Source organism: Arachis duranensis, chromosome 3 (genome assembly GCF_000817695.3).
Source record: "Arachis duranensis cultivar V14167 chromosome 3, aradu.V14167.gnm2.J7QH, whole genome shotgun sequence".
NCBI lineage: Eukaryota > Viridiplantae > Streptophyta > Magnoliopsida > Fabales > Fabaceae > Arachis > Arachis duranensis.
In genome coordinates this window covers 84,631,283-84,652,194 of record NC_029774.3, presented here as the reverse complement: position 1 = coordinate 84,652,194, position 20,912 = coordinate 84,631,283, and the positions used below count along the sequence as shown (strand labels likewise).

General features: G+C 38.1%; 1 protein-coding gene and 1 long non-coding RNA gene across 18 annotated transcripts; both read left to right on the top strand.

Annotated features, from left to right (window-relative positions):
• Positions 1 to 1,046: 1,046 nt before the first annotated feature.
• On the top strand, positions 1,047 to 2,117 carry LOC107479702 (uncharacterized). The gene has a single exon (XM_016099801.1). It carries the CDS (start codon positions 1,047 to 1,049, stop codon positions 2,115 to 2,117), a length of 1,071 nt encoding a protein of 356 aa, XP_015955287.1.
• Positions 2,118 to 11,765: 9,648 nt separating this feature from the next.
• Positions 11,766 to 18,262, top strand: LOC107479698 (uncharacterized). 17 transcript variants are annotated; one of them, XR_008006767.1, is made up of 9 exons: positions 11,766 to 11,927; positions 12,072 to 12,353; positions 12,465 to 12,513; positions 12,664 to 12,747; positions 12,850 to 12,990; positions 13,072 to 13,199; positions 13,808 to 13,889; positions 14,798 to 17,815; positions 17,965 to 18,262. It is a non-coding gene; the product is annotated as an uncharacterized LOC107479698 (long non-coding RNA). The 17 variants fall into 17 exon arrangements; XR_002372506.2 differs by having other exon boundaries at positions 12,968 to 12,990; positions 13,072 to 13,889; XR_002372510.2 differs by having other exon boundaries at positions 12,850 to 12,903; positions 13,072 to 13,889.
• The last annotated feature ends 2,650 nt before the right edge of the window (positions 18,263 to 20,912 follow it).

Here is a 20,912-nt window from a genome sequence, read left to right as displayed (position 1 = left end):
TTATTCAATAATAATAATAATAATAATAATAATAATAATAATAATAATAATAATAATAATATATTTGTCTAACTTAATTTACAATATCTTTATGTTAGTCATTCTATTCCTAATTATATTATTAAATAAGTCACTAAAAAAAATTATATTATTAGTAATTATTTCAACCCGTGACCGAACCCGAACCCGGCTCCTCAGACCAACCCGTCTCGTCCTTCTAGAAGGCCCGGAACCGGCCCTCTAGAGCTCTTAACTAACTTTTGAATTCAAACATCTCCCTTATCTTAACCAGATAAGATAAAATAAGATAACCACCATCACCTATAAATAGAGGACCCAGGTCCCTCCAGGTATTCATTCATTCCTCACACATTACACCTCTTAGATCCATTCTGACTTGAGCGTCGGAGTGTCTTTGCAGGTACCTCCCCTCCGCTCCGCCTGGACAATCCGACATCCGACTCGACTCGCAGGTTCCCGATCCTCCTCCTAAACCGTATCAGAGACATTCTGTACATTGGCGCCGTCTGTGGGGACTTGCGACAGTCGAACCAGATGGAGGGTATCCTGGAGGAAAACCCATCAAGCCAAGACGACTCCTGACCACGTCATCCGGCCTCAGAACAACAGGAGGTCACGAACCAATCTAGGATAGCAAGCACCATCCACCGCACGAACGAACACATGGTCACAGACCACAACACCCCGAGAAAGCAAGGGACAAAGCGGCGCAGATCATTCAGGATCTCTGCCTCCGAATCCAGGAACTTGAAGGCAAACTGACCGACAGAGGAAAATACGCCAACGAACACGGAAGCCAGGCAACGTCCAGGCCACGATCCCACCGCGGAAGGTCGCCAACCCGGCAACACGATAGGAGAGATGGCCGTAGTACCTCACGTAACCATCGACACAAGAAATCGCCAGAACGGTGACACAACAAAAAACACCACCGCAGCGCGTCCCACGATCTGAGCCGTCAACACGACTCGGAGGAAGACCCGAGACGACGAAACACCAAACGCACGAGAAATGACCACATCATAATGGGAGCCACGCCCTTCACAGAAAGAATCTTAAGAGCAAAACTCCCCAAAGGTTTCGACAAACCCACCGACATGAAGTATGACGGAACTAAGGACCCTCAAGAACACCTAACGGCCTTCGACAAACCCTCCGACGTGGTCCGATGCAGAGCCTTCCCAGTAACCCTTGTCGGACCAGCGATCAAATGGTTCAACGCCCTCCCAAACGGATCCATAGCCAGCCTCCACGACATCGCACGAAAATTCATGGCCCAATTCACAACCCAAATCACCAAGGCGAAACACCCCATCAGCTTGCTAGGGGTCACACAGAAGCAAGAAGAATCTACAAGGAAATACCTCGACCGCTTCAACGACAAATGCCTAACGGTCGACGGACTCACGGACTCCGTTGCAAGCCTCTGCCTAACTAACGGGCTCATGAATGAAGATTTTCGCAAACACCTCACTACTAAACCAGTGTGGACCATGCACGAAATTCAGAACGTCGCCAAAGACTACATCAACGACGAGGAAGTCAGCCAGGTCGTCGCTGCCAACAAACGGCAGCACGCCGCTACCCAACACGGTAACCCGCCTCCACGTCACAATCCACCACCCAAAGAAAACCAACGAGACCACCTTAGGCCAACCAACCGACCACCAAGAATAGGAAAATTCTCTAATTATACGCCCCTAACAGCACCAATTACCGAGATATACCACCAAATAGCGGATCGTGGCGTCATCCCCAAAGCCCGACCACTCAAGGAAAGGACAGGAGGCAACAAAGCCCTCTACTGCGACTACCACCGAGGCTACGGCCACAAAACACAAGATTGTTTTGACCTTAAAGACGCTCTCGAACAGGCCATACGAGACGGCAAACTCCCGGAGTTCGTCAAATTCATCAGAGAACCAAGGCGCGCCGACAGAGACAAGTCGCCAGAAAGAGAAGGGCGCAACCCGAGAACTCAAAAGCTACCCCCCAGGGAAAACCCCGAAGAAGACCCGACCATCATAATAAACGTCATCACGGGCAAGGACGTATCAAATAAATCAAAACTAACAATGAAAAAGACCTCAAGATAATGGCCGTCAGACACCACGACCCAGTCGCCACAGCCGACAGCACGATAACTTTCTTGCCGGAGGACTGCCAACACGGCACCTCGGCCGAAGATGCCCCCTTCGTCATATCAGCCCGAATCGGAACAGGACTAGTAAGAAGAATACTGGTAGACACCGGCGCAGACTCCAACATCCTCTTCCGAGGAGCTTTCGACAAACTCGGGCTCCGCAACGACAACCTCCAAACACACCGCAACGGCGTCACGGGCCTCGGAGACAACTTTCTCAAACCAGATGGCTCGATTACCCTTCCCATCACCATAGGAACAAGCAATCAGAGAAAGACGATCTTATCCGAATTCGTAGTCCTAAAAGACTCCACAGCCTATAACGTCATTCTCGTGAGAAAAACGATCAACGACTTCTCTGCAGTCATCTTTACCAAATACCTCCTCATGAAGTTTAGAACCGACGACGGCACCATCGGAACCATTCACGGAGACCGAGAAGTCGCAGCCGAATGCGACAACAATAGCCTAGCCCTAAGGAAAAAATCCCGGGACGCGGCCGGAATATTCCTTACCGACCTAGACGCACGACTAGACGGCCAACCTAGACCGAAACCAGAAGGAGACATGGAAAAGCTACAGATAGGGCCAACCAAAGAAGAATACACTTTCATCAACAGAAACCTCCCGTACGACCTCAAAGAAGAACTCTCCCAACTCTTGAAACAGAACAGAGACCTGTTCGCATTTACACCAGCCGATATGCCGGGAATAAACCCCGACCTAATGTCTCACCATCTGGCAGTAGACCCCCTAGCTAAGCCAGTAGCACAAAGAAGACGGAAAATGTCACCAGACCGAGCCGCCGAGGTCCGAAAACAAGTTAAAGCCCTACTCGAAGCCAACTTCATCCGAGAACTCCCTTATACGACCTGGCTAGCCAACGTCGTACTGGTAAGAAAATCTAACGGGAAATGGCGAATGTGCGTCGACTACACAGACCTCAACAAAGCATGCCCGAAGGATGCCTTCCCCCTACCAAACATCGACGGGCTAGTGGACGCAGCATCCGGCCACCGATACCTCAGCTTCATGGACGCATATTCCAGCTACAACCAGATCTCGATGCACCGACCAGACGAGGAAAAAACAGCATTTATCACCCCGGACGGAACCTACTGCTACACAGTAATGCCTTTCGGCTTAAAAAACGCCGGAGCCACCTACCAGCGACTTGTTAACAAGATATTTCGCAACCTATCCGGAAACAAAATAGAAGTCTACATAGACGATATGCTCGCCAAGACTGAGTCCGGTGAGCAACTAACCGACGACCTCAAGGTAATAATGAACACCCTACGAAAACACCAAATGCGGCTCAACCCGACAAAATGCGCCTTCGGAATGGAAGCAGGAAAATTCCTCGGCTTCATGATCACGCAACGCGGAGTTGAGGCAAACCCAGAGAAATGTTGTGCCGTCCTTGAGATGACAAGTCCCAAAAACCTCAAAGACATCCAAAAACTTACCGGCCGACTGACCGCGCTATCCCGGTTTCTCGGGGCATCGGCCCAAAGGGCAATCCCTTTTTTCAAACTAATGAAAAAAGGAACCCCTTTTAAATGGGAGACAGAATGCGAAGAAGCGTTCCAACACTTCAAGAGGGTTCTAGCGGAACCTCCAATCCTCGCCAAACCCCAAACAGGGGAAACACTTTACCTGTACCTCTCCATAACAGAAGAAGCAATCGCAGCAGCACTCGTCCGGGAAAACAAGAAAAAGGAACAAAAACCCATATACTTCATAAGCAAGGTCCTACAGGATACAGAAGCTCGCTATTCATGCTTAGAAAAGCTAGCTTTCGCACTCCTCTCGGCTTCCCGACGGCTACGACAATACTTCCAAGCTCACCCCATAACAGTCCGAACCGACCAAGCGGTCAAACAGGTATTACAAAAACCCGACCTAGCAGGAAGAATGCTAGCATGGTCCATCGAGTTATCCCAATTCCAGATTAGGTTCGAACCCCGAAACGCCATCAAAGCGCAGGCCTTGACCGATTTCATCGCTGAAATGACTCCGATTAAACTCACCCCCGAACCATGGAAACTGCACGTCGACGGCTCATCAAACTCCACTCACGGAGGCGCCGGAATTATACTCGAAAACCAAAACGGGATCACAATTGAACAATCAATACGATACGACTTCCCAGTATCAAATAACCAAGCAGAATACGAGGCCCTCTTAGCAGGCCTAACCCTAGCCCGGGAAGTCAGCGCAAAGGTACTTGAAGTAAATACCGATTCCCAGGTAGTCTGCTCCCAAATCAACGGAAGCTACCAAACCCGGGATCCCCTACTCCAACAATACCTCAACAAGGTAAATGAATTGAAGGAAGGATTCGAAAACATTACCATACAACACGTCCCCAGAGAACAAAACGCCAGGGCAGACCTACTCTCCAAACTAGCTAGTACAAAATCGGGACACGGTAACAGATCACTAATTCAGGAGGTCGTTAAGTCGCCTTCCGTATCAACGATAATCAGCGCACATCTAACATCCTCAAACCGGGAGTCCTGGACATACCCTATCCTACAGTACCTCCTCGACGGAACCCTACCACCAGACCCAAAAGAGGAAAGGCGAATAAAAAGAGAAGCCGCCAACTTCTCCATCATAGCAGGATAGCTATACAAACGTGGATTCTCGCAACCCCTACTCAAATGTATCGAACCCGGGGACACGGAGTACATACTCCACGAGATCCACGAGGGCTGCTGCGGTCACCACATCGGAGGAAAGACACTAGCCCAAAAAATCATCAGGGCTGGCTACTTCTGGCCCACGATCATTCGAGATTCCATGCAATTAACAAAAAGCTGCGACAAATGCCAAAGACACGCCAATATCCACCAAGCCGCCCCACACCAACTCAACACCATATCGGCAGAACAGCCGTTCGACAGTTGGGGAATCGACCTCGTCGGACCCTTCCCCACAGCACCCGGCCAACTCAGAAATCTCATTGTCGCCATAGACTACTACACCAAATGGATCGAAGCCGAACCTCTGGCCTCCATAACGGCAACCCAGTGTCAAAAATTCGTCTGGCGACAGATCATCACCCGATTCGAAATCCCCGAGGTCATCATCTCAGACAACGGAACCCAGTTTACCGACAAAAAATTCAGAGAATTCCTAGAAGGATTACGCATATCCCATCGCTTCAGCTCGGTAGAACATCCCCAAACAAACGGACAAGTGGAATCCGCGAACAAAATAATCGTTAAAGGACTCAAGAAACGGCTCGACGAAGCCAAAGGACTATGGGCAGATGAGTTGGGGTCAGTTCTATGGTCGTACCAAACGACACCCCAAATGAGCACGGGGGAAACGCCTTTCCGATTAACATACGGCGTAGAAGCAGTCATCCCAGTGGAAATCGGGGACCCCAGCCCCAGGAAAACAGTCGAAAGTAACGACGAGGAAGCCGAACGAGATCTTATCGACGAAGAGAGAAGCATAGCTCACATCAAAGAGTTAGCACTCAAACAACGAATCAGCCTAAGGTACAATCACGGCGTTATCCGACGGGAGTTCGCGACCAATGACCTCGTCCTACGACGAAACGATATCGGTCCTTCGACCCCAGGAGAAGGGAAACTCGCCCCCAACTGGGAAGGACCATACAGAATCAAGGCCGTAATCGGAAAAGGAGCATATAAACTCGAACGACTCGACGGAAGCGAAATACCAAGAACTTGGAACGCAGCCAACTTACGAAGATACTACACTTAAATAAGTCACCCTTTGTTTTTCTTTCATTTTTATTTTTCTTTTCGTCTTTTAACCCCAGGTACTCTTTTCCCTCGCTAACGAAGGGTTTTAACGAGGCCCAACCATTCAAATAAAATTTTTATTACAAGTTATTTCCACTTCATCTCCATTACAAGTTATTTCCGCTTCTCAAACACGGAACAAAAGACACGGCCATCACTGGAGGACTGATCACCCCCAGGCCGAACACACGGATATCCATAAAAATCGACCAAACGACGGTTGATGAAAACTAGAAAACAAACAAACTCAACACGAGAAAACAAACAAACTCAAATATACGAGAAGGCCCGAACGGCCAAAAAACGCCACAAAACGGATCGTACAAAAAGACCCAAACGGCTGAAAATACCATTAAAAACAAGTTACGGCCCTTAAGCCACTGGAAATATTCAAAAACAAGCAAAGTTCAAAGATAAAACTAATTACAGAGAACTACTCAAGGTCGACAATCGAACTACTCAAGGTTGACAATCCGACCATCACGAACAGTCTTAAACGCTCCCATCACGGACACATCCACGCCAGGAGCCAACACCAGAACCTGCGCCTTCATCATCTCCTCGGTAGCAGCGATGGCATCCTTAGCATCAGCCAACAGACCCGTCTTCTCCTTTTTCAAAGCTTCAACCTCAGCCTTCAGAGTTTCCGACTCGGCGAGAAGCACGGCAGCTTGAGAACCCGCATCCGAAGCACGCATCCGCTCCTCCGCCAATTGAGAAAGAAGCGAAGTCTCAACACCGGCAAGTCGGAGAATCTCCGCCCCGGCATCCTCTGAAGACTTCACCGCTTTCTCCTTCGCAATATTGGCGGCCTCAAGCTCCTCCTTCAGCTTAGTCACATCAGCCTGAGCCTGCCGAAGCTTCTTTTCTAACAAACCCACTTGAGCCATCACGGGCTCGGCCTTCCGAACAACCACGGCAGAACGAAGAAGGGCACGGTAAACCGACTTGGCCTGGAACGAGACGTCACAGCCATCAAAAAATGACTCTATTCCAGGCATCAAGTGCTGATCAATAAAACCCGTAGCATCGAAGCGTCGGTCCATCACACTAGGTACCAAACCCTCCTCCTCAAAGGTCTCACTGCCCGGCCCCTCAGGCCTACTCCTCTTCCGAGAAGCCTCAGCAGCCGTCACCACGACGACCTCAGGCAAACTCGCAGAACCGGGGGGAACCTGAACGCCTGTAGGCGCCCCCGAAGAAACCACCCCCTGAGAGGCAGCCTGAGAATCCACAGCCGGATTCGAGACAGGAGTAGATGGAGACGACGACCCCTCCTCCCGAACCAACGCTGCCTTCAGCCTTGCCAAAGAAGTCAGCCCGCCAGCCATCTCAACTGAAAGAAAACAGGAGAAGAGTTAAAAAAAAAGGAACACACCAATATATGTCCGACAAGCCTCAGGATCCCCCATAACGTCTCGAGGATTCAACGGACGCTCGCCAAACAAATGCCACAAAACGCTGGCAATATCCTTATCCTCCCGAGACAAATCATCATAGGAAATCTTAGTCAGAACTGACGGGCCGGCACCAAAATTCCAATACGTCGGAAACCGGCGCTCGCCCTCCAATGTAAGCCAAAACGGGTGGTGCCCCTGAACGGGACGCACCTTAAAATACTCCCATTTAAATCCGTGAAAAGAATCCTCAAACAACCCAAAAATCCGGCGATGAGGTTGAGCACGGAAAGACATATATCCTTTCTTGTGCTTCCCCTCCTTAGTCGGAAGAGTGCACAAGAAAAGAAAGAGAAAAACAGGAACTGAAGCCGGAAGATCGAGATACCGGCACACCAGCTCAAAACATCGCACGGCTGCCCAACTATTCGGGTGAAGCTGAGACGGCGCTACGGAATACCGACTATGTAAACCCTGGACAAACGGCGAAAACGGGAACCGCACGCCAAGCCGAGTAAACATGGACTCATAAACCCACATCCAATCCGGCACGGTGGGCGAATGGAGGTTCAAGTAACAAACGCGCTCGTCGGCATCAGGGAGCACGAGCTCATATCGCCCCTCCTCATCACCACCACCGCAAATTGCCCCCTGGTCGCGGAGCCGTTGGAGATCACCCTCCGTCATCCGCGACGGAACACCCCATACATCGCTGGTCACCCAACCATAGCGATTGGGAACGCCCCTGGAAGGGGCTACTGGGGCTCCCACACCCTCATTTCTCCGACGCTGCATACCTAAAACAGGGAGGAGCACCACCATCAGCCTACCAACTCTACACAGTAACAAGACAAAAACCTAACACCACTACCAAACCCAACGCGATGACCCACCACTACAATCAAGGAAAAAACGGCGGTGCTCAGCCCCTTCCCCAAAACTCAACAAACGAAACACCAAGCACAATAAACAAGCAAATAAAAAAGAAAACAGGCAGAACAAACGAGGGGCAAAAACAGAACAAGCATGCACAAAGTAAAAAAGAAAAAGGCAAAGCATGCCAACCTGGTAAATTAGAAGGAAGCTTGAAAAAAATCAGGAAAACAGAAGAAGCAGAGCGGCACCATAAAGCTAAAACCGCGGAAGAGTTCCCTTTCAGAAAATGAAGAGTTTCTCTTTAGAAGAAAAAACGGACGAGGAAAATAAAACCAAAGCAAAAACGGTTTCAAAAGAAAGCAAAAAGACACAACTAACCCTAGGCACAATGAAGACTCACAGGGGCAAGAAAGAGAAAAAACCCCACAATAAATGCCCCCTTGAAAAAGCAAACTAATAAATCACGCCTCAAAGGACGCAACGGGCGCAGCAGGCACGGAAAGGTCACGTCAAGACCAAAAAATGGTCAGAACGAATCTTTTACCAAACGAAATCGAGAAACCGACCTCGTCACCGAACGGACACTCGACAAAGACCAGTTGACATATTAATTCATTGAGCTGACTTTTAAGTATCGCGCTAACCAAAGGCAAAATTGTTTACACTTGTTAAATGTATAAAAAGACCACAATAAATTTGAAAAAAATTATATTATATAATAATATTTTTAACAAAGTAATTGTTACGGATCCGGCCCGCGGATCCCGGACCCGTGACCGAACCCGAACCCGACTCCTCAGACCAACCCGTCTCGTCCTTCTAGAAGGCCCGGAACCGGCCCTCTAGAGCTCCTAACTAACTTTTGAATTCAAACATCTCCCTTATCTTAACCAGATAAGATAAAATAAGATAACCACCATCACCTATAAATAGAGGACCCAGGTCCCTCCAGGTATTCATTCATTCCTCACACCTTACACCTCTTAGATCCATTCTGACTTGAGCGTCGGAGTGTCTTTGCAGGTACCTCCCCTCCGCTCCGCCTGAACAATCCGACATCCGACTCGACTCGCAGGTTCCCGATCCTCCTCCTAAACCTTATCAGAGACATTATGTACAGTCATTCTATTCCTAATTATATTATTAAATAAGTCACTAAAAAAATTATATTCTTAGTAATTATTTCAACATATTTAATAAAAAAATATTAAATTTTTAAAGAGGTATAATATTTTTAATTCACTATATTTTTTGAGAAAAACTTTTTAAATATCATAAATAATAGTGCAGTGTCATTCTCTACTATTAATATGGAATTTAAGAACTTACTTTTAAACGTCCAGTTTTTACTTTTTCTATTGTAGATAATTCAAAGGAAGGAGCTTTTTCCATTTTTACTTTCTCTATTGTAAACAATTCAAAGGAAGAAGCTTTTTTCGGTGGAAAAAGTATAATCGGGACCATAAAAAAAATAATAAATGAAATTATCCAGAAATATAGAGAGCTGTCCACAAATAATAAATTATATTATTGTAACAATTAGAGTAAATATAGACATAGACTAACTTTATAATCATGTTAAATTGCTAATATTATCCTTCTTGCAACCTTTTGCTTTTATATTATTATTATTATTATTATTATTATTATTATTATTATTATTGTCGTCATCATCGTCGCCGTCGTCGTCTTAATTACCAATATTACGATAATAATAATATTATTATTAGGTTATAGGTCTAACAAAAATAACTCTAAAAAATCAAAACCAAAAAACTGTAGTTCTAAATTCTAATTAGAAGATGTATATTTAATATTTTTAATAAATATTTATTAATTTAATTATAATATAACTATTTTTTTGTTGTTTTATATCTATCTATTTAGTCAATATATAAATCTATATTTTTGTTGTTAAACTAATAATATATATAAATACAAATATCAATTTTAAATTTTAATTTTAATTACAACTAATAAATTTAATTTTAATTTTAATTATTGTCTAACTAATAATTAATAATAGTATATAAAAAAAATAGAGTGACTAATTTTTTTATATAAAATAAATTGGTGTGTAATGCATCGTTATTAAAAAAAGTTGGTTTTTTTTAATATGGAGTTAATTTTTTTAAAATTGTTATTAAACAAATTAGTAGGTCAAATTTGTTGAGGAGAAAAAAAATAAAATTTAAAAGACCGATTTAAATGAGATACAAAAATTTAAAAGTTAGATTTATACATTAAAAATTTATTTTCAAAAATTCAGATACATATATCTAAATGTCAGATTTGTGTGTTATAAAAATTTAAAAAATTCAGGTACATAAATATATGAGAATTAGATTTGTATTTTAAATAATAAATTTGTTAGTTAAATTTATATCTTTTATATCCTAGTTATACACATTATATTTTAATAATATTATAAAATATTATTATTTTTTTAATATTAAAATTAAAAAGTGAAATAAAATAGATGATAAAGAAAAAAAGATAAAGAAGAGAAAAGAAAAAGACAAAAAAAGAACTTCTTAATTTTAATTTTTTTAATTACAATAAAAAATATCATATAATATATTTTTGTTATAAAATTAATAATATATAATAAAATATATAACAGATATTTTGTATTAACAAAAGTCTATTCAAGCCGAATAAAAAATTTACGGATGACTTCATACAACTGCAATAAAATTGTGGTTTATTATAAACTAAAAATAGAACATGATTTATTTGCTTTGTTAAATTAATACCGGTTTATTATTACTAAAATTTTAGGGCTACAGTAAATATAATTATAATTTTTATACACCACAAATAATAGTCACAAATTAGAATATTTGTCACAAAAGAACTGAAAGATACTTTCTCCATAATAGACAATTCCTCAAAGGAAACGTATCCTCACGTTATTTTCTCAAGGAGCAGCACCATTTAAAGAAGAACGGTAATCTTTGTTAGTTTTAGTTTTTTTATCATTTAATTTATGTTGGGAGAGATGACCTCATGAATCATGATGATGGCGCTCTAGGGTTTAGAGAGATGATCTCATGAGTCATGATGAATTAGGCTATAGCTTTAGGGTCTTTATTTGTATTTTTAAATTTTTATATGTTGGATCTTTTCTTTATGAAAAAGTATAGGGAGTCAATGACCTAAGTGTATAATGTGTACAATGAAGATTTAGAAAGTATTAGAGATATGATTATTAATGTTACATTGTCTTATCAGGTTATGCTTTTGGGATGAGTGGTTTCAAGACATGGTATTAGAACTCTAAATCCAAAAAGTCAAGAGTTTGAACTTTGATGAACCCAAAATTATGTCTTTTGAGATATGAGTGGTATTAGAATTCCAAATCCAAAAAGTCAAGAGTTTGAATTTTGATGAACCCAAAATTAACTTTTTATAACATCTTTTCCTAGCACTACTCTTTCTTTGGCTTCTTTGCACTACTCTTTCTTTATTTACTACTTGTATAATGACCGTGCCTCCTGAAGCCACGCGTCACTTTTACATTAATTTGTAATAAAAAATTGAAAACGGATTTGTTCTTATCTTCATCTTCTTTCTCCGTTCTCTATTTTTCGTTTGACACTGTCCCTCTTCTCTCTATCTCTCTCGAAAAACCTAATCCCCTAATTCCCGTCGTTCTCTCCTCGATTGGCTATTCTCTCCTTCTGGCCTGGATCATTTCTCTCGGTACTGTGACCTCGATCCTTCCCTCTTCTCTGTGTGACACTTTCTCTCTCTCTCATTTTCTTGATTTCTCTCTCATTTTCTCGATTTCGCTCTCACTCTCAAAGCCGGTTCTCTGTTTTTCTATCGTTTTTTGCATTCTACCAGTTTCCGGAGGCATTGTGGAGGCCACGGAGGAAACCATTATGGCCGGTGTGCTCTCTCTCCTCTCTCTGCGGCCTACTTCCTCTTAGGGTTTTTTTATTGTGTTTCAGTTATCATCCACAAAGTCGTTTTGTCCCAAAACGACAATTCCAAGAACCACTGCCTCATGTCGAGTGATGATGCCGGGAAACCCGTACCCTACCCTTGTCGGCGCCCCACCGGAGAAGGTAGCAGCAGCTCCAGTTTCTCTCACCGCAAGCCCGCCAAATGTCTCCATTATTTCAAGTGAGATTTTTGTTTTTTGTTTTTAAAGTTAACATTGTTGGAAATTATAAGCTCAAGTTGTGTGATTTTTGTTTATTGGCTTGCTGATGGAATGTTTTGGTCCAACCGTAGTGACGTAGGGAGGATGGATCTGATTCTAGCTGTGGGGTAGAGGGTGAAGGTGAATGTGATGAATCTGACGTAGCAAAAGTAGATCAAGGGGTCAAAATGGATCTCAAATTTATTGCATATGATATGCCCCTAATTTTTAAGTCAATTTGAGATGTTAATGGTTTTAAATTATCCACTTATGCCTACCCGTTAAATGCAGGTTTTCTCATTTCTGGAACCTCCCAATCTATGCAAAGCTGCTAGGGTTTGTATGCAGAGGATCCCCTGATGACCATAATTACGGGTACTCCATTTAGATTTCTAGCCGTTTATGAAAATCGCAATTCTAGATACATCTACACCGTATCTTTGCCAACTGATTGAGATTCCTTTTTTTTGTTTGAAGGTGAATGATGGGTTGGCATGAACTACAAATTACTAACAGTTTTAGAATTATAATGTAATGAATGTGTTGATTTTGGAATGTGATTTCTCATTGGTAGTTATTGTTTGTGTCTTTGTAGTGGGAGAAGAAGTGTGATGCTCTGTAAGTTAAGTATTTTTGTAAGTTTGTTATTTTTGTAATGATGTTCATATGGTTTGTTTTAATGTTTGTTGTCGGTCACAGATGGTGAGGAGTGATGGATTTAAGATCGGGCAACATTGCAAAAACAGTATCTGCATAGAAGGACTATGAAGGAAGATCTCAGTGAAATCTTCATTGAGATTATTGAAAGGTGTTGACAATGGCCCAATGTAAGTTTATCTCACTGATATCAAATGGCACTTGCTAGGTGTTTAGCATTGGTTTGTCGAATGATACTCTTTTCGAGGATTGGAAGGGCTGAGACGGTAAGGCATCTACTTTGGTAAAGGTCTTGATTTTAACTGTTTGTGTGATCTCTTCAGATCTGTATCATTATCATAACCTGAGAAAAAAGAAATTGATATCGTGACATATCTGTATCACTATCTTGTGTATAATTGACTTTAGCTTTGGTATCCTTAAGGATTTTTTCTTAAAAATAAAAATATATTGCTGCTTAGGTTAAAAAAAAAGGTTTAATTTTGTTGAATTCTGAACAGATTTAATGAAAAATTTTGGAATAAATTTACTGTTTTGTCATCTGTGACGTGTTAAACGTGTAATTTTGTGTTCGTGTCGTTCCTATTATCCATTTGTTTAATAGGTGCCTTTACATTTTGCTCTGACTCTATCTGAATTTACTATTATTTTAGTTGCAATCATTTTTGTATATGTCTATCTTTATTGATCCATTTTGTTTTCTTGGGACTTTGTTTGATGTGTTTTGAGGAAATACACATGAACTAATTGTTCTATATTTTTTTTCCTTTATATTGAGGTCCAACTATGCTTATCCTAAAGTGCCTCTCTTGAAAAAATGGGGTCAGAAAATGGAAATGAGGTCAGAAAGTCTCAAGAAGGTTAAGTTACTTTTCTTTAGATGTTTGTAAATTTTAAGAGTTTATTTTCTGGGTAACTTATTCTTTTGGAGACATTGTTGAGTATCTGCTTTTTTAGTTTTGATCATGGAGTTTGTTAAAGGTCTTGATTTTAACTGTTTATGTGATCTCTACAGATCTGTATTGTTATCATAACCTGAGAAAAAGGAAACTGATGTCATGACAGATCTGTATCATTATCTTGTGTATAATTGACTTTAGCTTTGCTTGGTTTAAGGATTTTATCTTAAAAATAAAAATACCTTGCTGCTTGGTTTGAAAAAAAGGGGAGAATAATATTTTTTATCAGCATCTTTTGGATTAAGTTTACTATTTTTTTTTTGTCTTATAGGTGCATTTTCACTTTCTTCTAAATCTATATGAATTTACAGTTTTATTTATTTTAAATTTTTCTAATAGCAGTTTTATATTGTTATATTTTGATAGTGACATTACTATTATATTTTTTAATGTGCTTCTTCAGCATGTTTTAAAATCTTGATTTTAATTTTTACATAACTTCTCTGGAACTTATCTTTTCAATAAATTATTGACAGAGATTTAGTAACTCTTCTTTTTTTTTGGAGACATGATTCCGTATCTCCTTTTTTAGTTTTAATCTTGGGTTTTGGTAAAAGTCTTGATTTTAACTATTTATGCGATCTCTTTGGATTAGTATCATTATCATAACCTGATGAAAAAGAAATTGATGTGTAAAGAGATTTATATCATTATTTTGTGTATAGTTGACTTTAGCTTTGCTTTACTTAAGGATTTTAACTTTAAAATAAAAGACCTTGCTGCTTGGTTTAAAAAGAAAGGAAGAATAATATTTCTGATTTCTGAACTGATTCTGAACTGCTCTGCTCTTGCTGTCTTATACTGAGCAGCGATACTCGACGGCAAAATCAAATTGGTTACTGAAAGTTCATGGGTGACGCGACATGGAGGTTCAGCTCTCTGATTCTAATATCCGGCAGTTCTCCTTGATATCCGGAGACACTTTATTGCAAGAGCCAAATTGATTCAACCTCCAGCATCCCATTTAGGTTTGTGGTACTCTAACCTCTTGCAAACCCTAACTCTACTGCTTTTGTTCTTGCAATCCTTTTTGTTCCGGTCTTCTTCCTGTCTTTTTTGAAGTTGGCATTTTATTCATGGGTTATTGCCTTATGTATTTTAAATTTTTCTAATAATGGTTTTATATTCTTTTAATTTGAGTGTGACTTCACTATTATATTTTTCAATTTGTGTTTTCAGCATGTTTTAGTAGCTTGATTTGAATTTGCACGACTTCTGTAGAACTTGCATTTCCAATAAATTATTCACTGATATTTAGTAACTTTAATTCTTTGGAGACATTGTTCGGCATCCCCTTTTTGAGTTTTGATCATGGATTTTGGTAAAGGTCTTGATTTTAATTGTTTATGTGGTCTCTTCGGATTGGTATCATTATCATAACATCATGAAAAAGAAATTGATGTGTAAACAGATTTGTATCGTTATCTTGATTTGAATTTTTACATGACTTCTATAGACCTTATATTTCCAATAAATTATTCACTGATATTTAGTAACTCTTATTCTTTTGGAGACATTGTTTGGTATCTCTTTTTTGAGTTTTGATCATGTAGTTTGTCAAAGGTCTTGATTTTTACTGTTTATGTGATCTCTTTAGATCTGTGTCTTTATTTTAACCTGAGAAAGAAGAGATTGATGTCATGACAGATCTGTATCATTATCTTGTGAATAATTGACTTTAGCTTTGCTTTGTTTAAGGATTTTATCTTAAAAATACGTTGCTGCTTGGTTTTAGAAAAAGGGAAGAATAATATTTTTTAAATCTGCTTTTTCATCTATGATGTGTTAAACGTGTAATATTTGGTTGGTGTCATTGTTACTGTCAATTTGTTTTACAGGCGCCTTTTCATCGTCTTCTAAATCTATATGAATTTACTGTAACTTTAGCTGCAATCCTTTTGGTATATGGTTATGCTTATTGATCTGTTGTGTTTTCTTAGGATTATATTAGATGTATTTTGAGTAAATACACATGAACTAACTTTTTTTTTTGTTTTTCTTCCTTTTATATTATGGTACTCTAACCTCTTGCAATCTCTAACTCTACTACTTTCGTTCTTGCAATCCTTTTTGTTCCCGTCTTTTTCCTATCTTTTTGAAGTTGGCATTTTATTGATGGGTTATTACCTTACGTATTTTAATTTTTTCTAATAGTGGTTTTATATTCTTTTAATTTGAGAGTGACTTTACTATTATATTTTTTAAGATGTGTTTTCAACATGTAATAAAATCTTGGTTTTAATTTACACAACTTCTGTAGAACATATGTTTTGAATAAATTATTGACTGAGATTTAGTTGCTGTGATTCTTTTGGAGACATGGTTTAGTATCTCCTTTTTCAGTATCTCCTTTTGTATTCTTTTATGAAAGGTTCTATTTTTAGGGGTTCTCTTTTTCCTTTCTCGATTTCACGCCTTGAGCTACTAAGGTTTCTTATGCTTTCTTTAATATTAATATTGCAAGATAAATTAGGCTTTAAGATGTGGCAAATATTTGTTTTATCAATTCTTATGTATAATTGACTTTAGCTTTGCTTTGGTTAAAGATGTTGTCTTTAGAATAAAAATATTTTTCTTTTGGTTTAGAAAAAAAGGAAGAATAATTTTTTAGAATTCTGAACTCTAACTTTATGAATTTTTTTAGATTAAATTTGTTGTTTTTTCATTTGTGACGTGTTAAACGTGTATTTTTTGTTGGGTCATTGTTATTATCTATCTGTTTTATATGTGCCTTTTCATTTTCTTCTAAATCTATATCAATTTACTGTTATTTTAATTGCAATCTTTTGGTAAATAGTTATATTTATTGATTAAATGTGTTTCGTTGGAATTTTACTTGACCTGTTTTGAATAAATACATATGAACTAAATTTTTTTTATATATATTTTTTTTATTTTGATTTCTGTTTGTATTATTACCTTTAATTGTATTGATTTTTAGCCGTAAATAGTTTTGGCTGAAAATTGTTATAGTTGTGAAAAGATTAATTCAAACCTATTTTTTTCCATTCTTCTTTGTGGTATTTGTTTTTTGAGTAATGAACTTGTTTTTGAGAATCAAATACTACAACTTCTGAGATGAGTCCGATGATTTCTTTGAACTCTCCGAGTTTGGGATTATGGGATTGATCAGTTCATTGAGTTATTCATGCCACTCTTTTTCTGAGAAGTTTTTGTATTTGATTCTTTTGCCATATTCTTTAAAATCAAATTAATAAAAAATTTATCTTTGTTTGTTACTCTCTTTTATTTATATCTTCATTCCTTGATTGCATTTTTTTCTTTTTAGCACAATTTTTGAACTTTATTGATGACCTCTTTCTTCTTGGGTATTTAACTACATAGGTAACTAGCTTGTGTGTATCTTCATATTTTTTTCATTGAAAATATAATTTATAGGAAGTCTAATAAAAGAATGATATCTATACTAAAAGGTGTCATTATCCAAGTCTACCACCCCTGGATCTACGCATAGGTTTTCTTTTTATTTAGGTTCTCACTTTTCTCTGTATTACCTCATGTTGTTTTTGTTATCTTTCTAATCTCTCTCCTCCTCTTGTCATCCAATCCTCTTTCTTGCTCATATCTATTGCTGTTAGTTTACCATTTATATAGAGGATAACTAGGGGCGCCTGTTTACTGGATATATCTATTTGTGTATCTATTGCTGTTAGCTTAGGGTCTATGAAGGAGATTACTTATCACTTATTGGCTACCCTACCTAGTGTCTGGGTGCAAATATCCTTCACTAGATATCTGAGGTCACCAAATATCAGGAAGATGATGATTTCTAGAATTCGTATGATCAAATCATTGAAAGTGAAGAGGTTAGTATTAGATATTTTTCTTTGTCCTAATATTTATTTTTCGTTTCCTGAAATAGGAAATTTTCTGAGTTTTATTCTATATTTTTTCCATAATTATTTATATTGATGTGCTAAATTTAGTTTCAATTATTTTGAATTTTTTAAATTAGGAGTATGTTATTGGACTTGGAGAAGGCTGTGTTGAGGATGAACAAAAGGAAAAGGCTCCCTTAAAGAAGTTGAGAAGGTGCTTGAAGATTAAGTTTGATGAATTCAATAAGGATGATACTGCATCTGTACAAGGGGTTAAGTGACATGGGTCTTCATGTAATTTACCTACCTAGAGCTACTAATTAGGACATTGGGTCATTAGCATATAGGCAAAGTTAAGTATGTAGCCCTCTATGTTTGGAGACCGTGTATGTGAAATTCAATAAAATGCGTAGCGCTCATTGCTCTCTGTTAGAATTTTCTTAGTTTTTAATCTATTTGATTGTGTTTCACTCTTGGACTTATATTTTATTTGGTGACACACACTTTATTGTCTTCTTGTGTTTCACTTTTTTTCAATTCTTACTTTCTCTCATTTAAATTCTCATTACCTCTATCACTATCATTCTTTGATCCTATATTAGAGTAGCTATAATAGTATAAAGAAAAAAGTAGCTTTGATAGTATAAAGATAAAAAGTAAATTAAATTCTTGAAAGGTGTAAAAATTTTCAACCGAGGTTTAAAAATCTTCAACCGAGGTTTTTTTCAACTTCTTTCATAATATCAATGTAGTTTGCATTGTACGTTGTATACATAAAACTATGCAGTCACTTTACTTCTTCTATTTACTTCTTTTGTTTTTTCTATTTACTTCTTTTAATATTAAAGTTATATGAAACAATATCATGGATAAATCATCTACAATTGCTAGAAATAATAGAAGAGTTGCAATGAAGAGGAAAAGAGACAAGGCATTTACACTGAGTTGGTCCCTAAGCTAAAAGGGATAAGTATTGTTTTAGTCCCTAACGTTGAGGGTTAGAATCGAAACCATCCTCAACGTAATTGTCGATTTAGAATCATATTTAACGTTTTTTTTTTGTATTAAAATCATTTTTTTAATAAAATGCGAAAGGGGGAGGGGAAGAGGCCATCGCCTTCACCGCAGGTCTCCACCATCGCCCGCTGCCATAGCTGTCGCAACCAGAACCGCGAATAGAGGAAGACGTCCCCGTCGTTCATGCATGCTTCTGACGCCGCCATGGAGTGCGTCACCGGGAAGGGGAGTCCGACGCGAGGAGGGCGGCGCGCGAAGGAAAGAGAGGAATCTGAGGCTGAGCTGGGTTCTTACCATCGCCGAGCTGCCGTCGGCTTCTGCATCTGCTTCTTCTTCTTGCTTCGACTTCTGCTCCTTGCTTTGCCTCTGCTTTTTGCTTTTACTTGAACTTCTGCTTGAGTTTCTTCTTCTGTTTTGGCCTCTTCTGTTTCTGCTTCTTGGTTTTGTGCTTGAACTTTTTGCATCTTTTGTGTTGATTTTTTCTGCTTTCTTCTTATACTTGTGTTGGTGTTAGTGTTGGTGTTGGTGTTAATTTTTCTGCTTTTTGCTTCGGCTTGTGTTAGTGTTGGTGTTGGTGCTGATGGTGGAGGAGGTAAAGGTGCTGGTAGTGGTGAGGGTATTTTTGTCCGAAAAAAATAAAAGGACAATTTTAATACAAAAAAAAAAGTTATAGATGATTCTAAATCGAATAATTGTGTTTAGGACGGTTTCGATTCTAACCCTCAACATTAGGGACTAAAACAATGCTTATCCCTAAATTAAAATAATACATACAGACATATACATGCATATAGATACTTCTATACTACTATTACTCATTCTCATTAGTCATTATTGCATTTATGCCAAATGTATGTAGAAATTCATGAACGTTTTTTGTCCATACAAATGAAGTCATTGATTTCTAATTAGAATGTATTGAACCTGAAAGTTACGAGGGCATGACCTTCACTTAACTTCTCATTCTCTTTCAATTTTGTACCTGGTATTTTATATATGTTTGTTTTATTAGTTTTCTTCCTCACATGTAATAAGTTAAAGTTGTTAATTTTACATTAATATCCAAGTTCATCTCTTGCCATTCTGTTCTGAATTTTGGTGTATGTTTTAAACTTTTTATTTTGGGGTTGAAAATTCTAAAAGTTCTTTAAAAAATAGGTGAAAAAGTGTGGTTCTCTTTTAAAGAGAAAAAATTAGACTAAATTTGTGATAAAGTAGGATTTTCTTTCAGTATAAAGTAGTTTTACATATCTATTCAGTTATATAACGTCAAATCAGTAAAAATTATTATCTTTTTATATTAGCCGTGTTAATGCGCATATAAAAGAACGCCTTTTATTATATGGCTGTGTAATAAAAAATAAAAAAATTCTCAAAAATCTAATAATCATTTGACAATACATTAATATTTATGAATGAATTTTATTTAAGTATTATAAAAAAAATTTAATTATTCTTTGATAGTTGATACTTATTTGGTTAAAATAAATAATTTTTATTGTAAAATTTTTTATTAAATATATAATATTTCAATTTGTGTATTAATTAGATTAATGTAACATTGATCATAATTAGTTGAAGTTCACCTTTTTTTCACTCCGATAAATGAAATTTTTTTTGTAGTATTTAATATAATTTAACTTTTTTTTAAATAAATTTTAAATTTATTTAAAAAATAATTTAACCAATTTAATATTAAAAAATATAAATTAGACATTTTTGTCTGGATAAATTTTTGTTCTTTTAAAAAATTTTATAAAAATTATTGTTTGAAAGTTATTAGTTTCAACTTTATTTAATTTATGAAAGACTTCATTTTTAACGTATATATTAAAAATTTTGTTAGAAGAACGAAAGAATTAATTTATCTAAAGAGAATTATATAAATTTTATAATAAAAATTTATTACATATTAAAGTAGTCTACTTAAAAATACTCATTTCAATATTTATTTAACAAAAAAAAAGAAAATTGTGTGATTCTTTTTTTGTCTTATGTTTTGTGAGTTGTAGATTAAAAAGATAAATCTTAGCAATAGAAATATTTTGTCCGTGCATTGCGCGGGTCT

Excerpts from the sequence above, each read along its gene's own strand:
- LOC107479702 (XM_016099801.1), top strand. The coding sequence starts at position 1,047 with ATGGGAGCCACGCCCTTCACAGAAAGAATCTTAAGAGCAAAACTCCCC.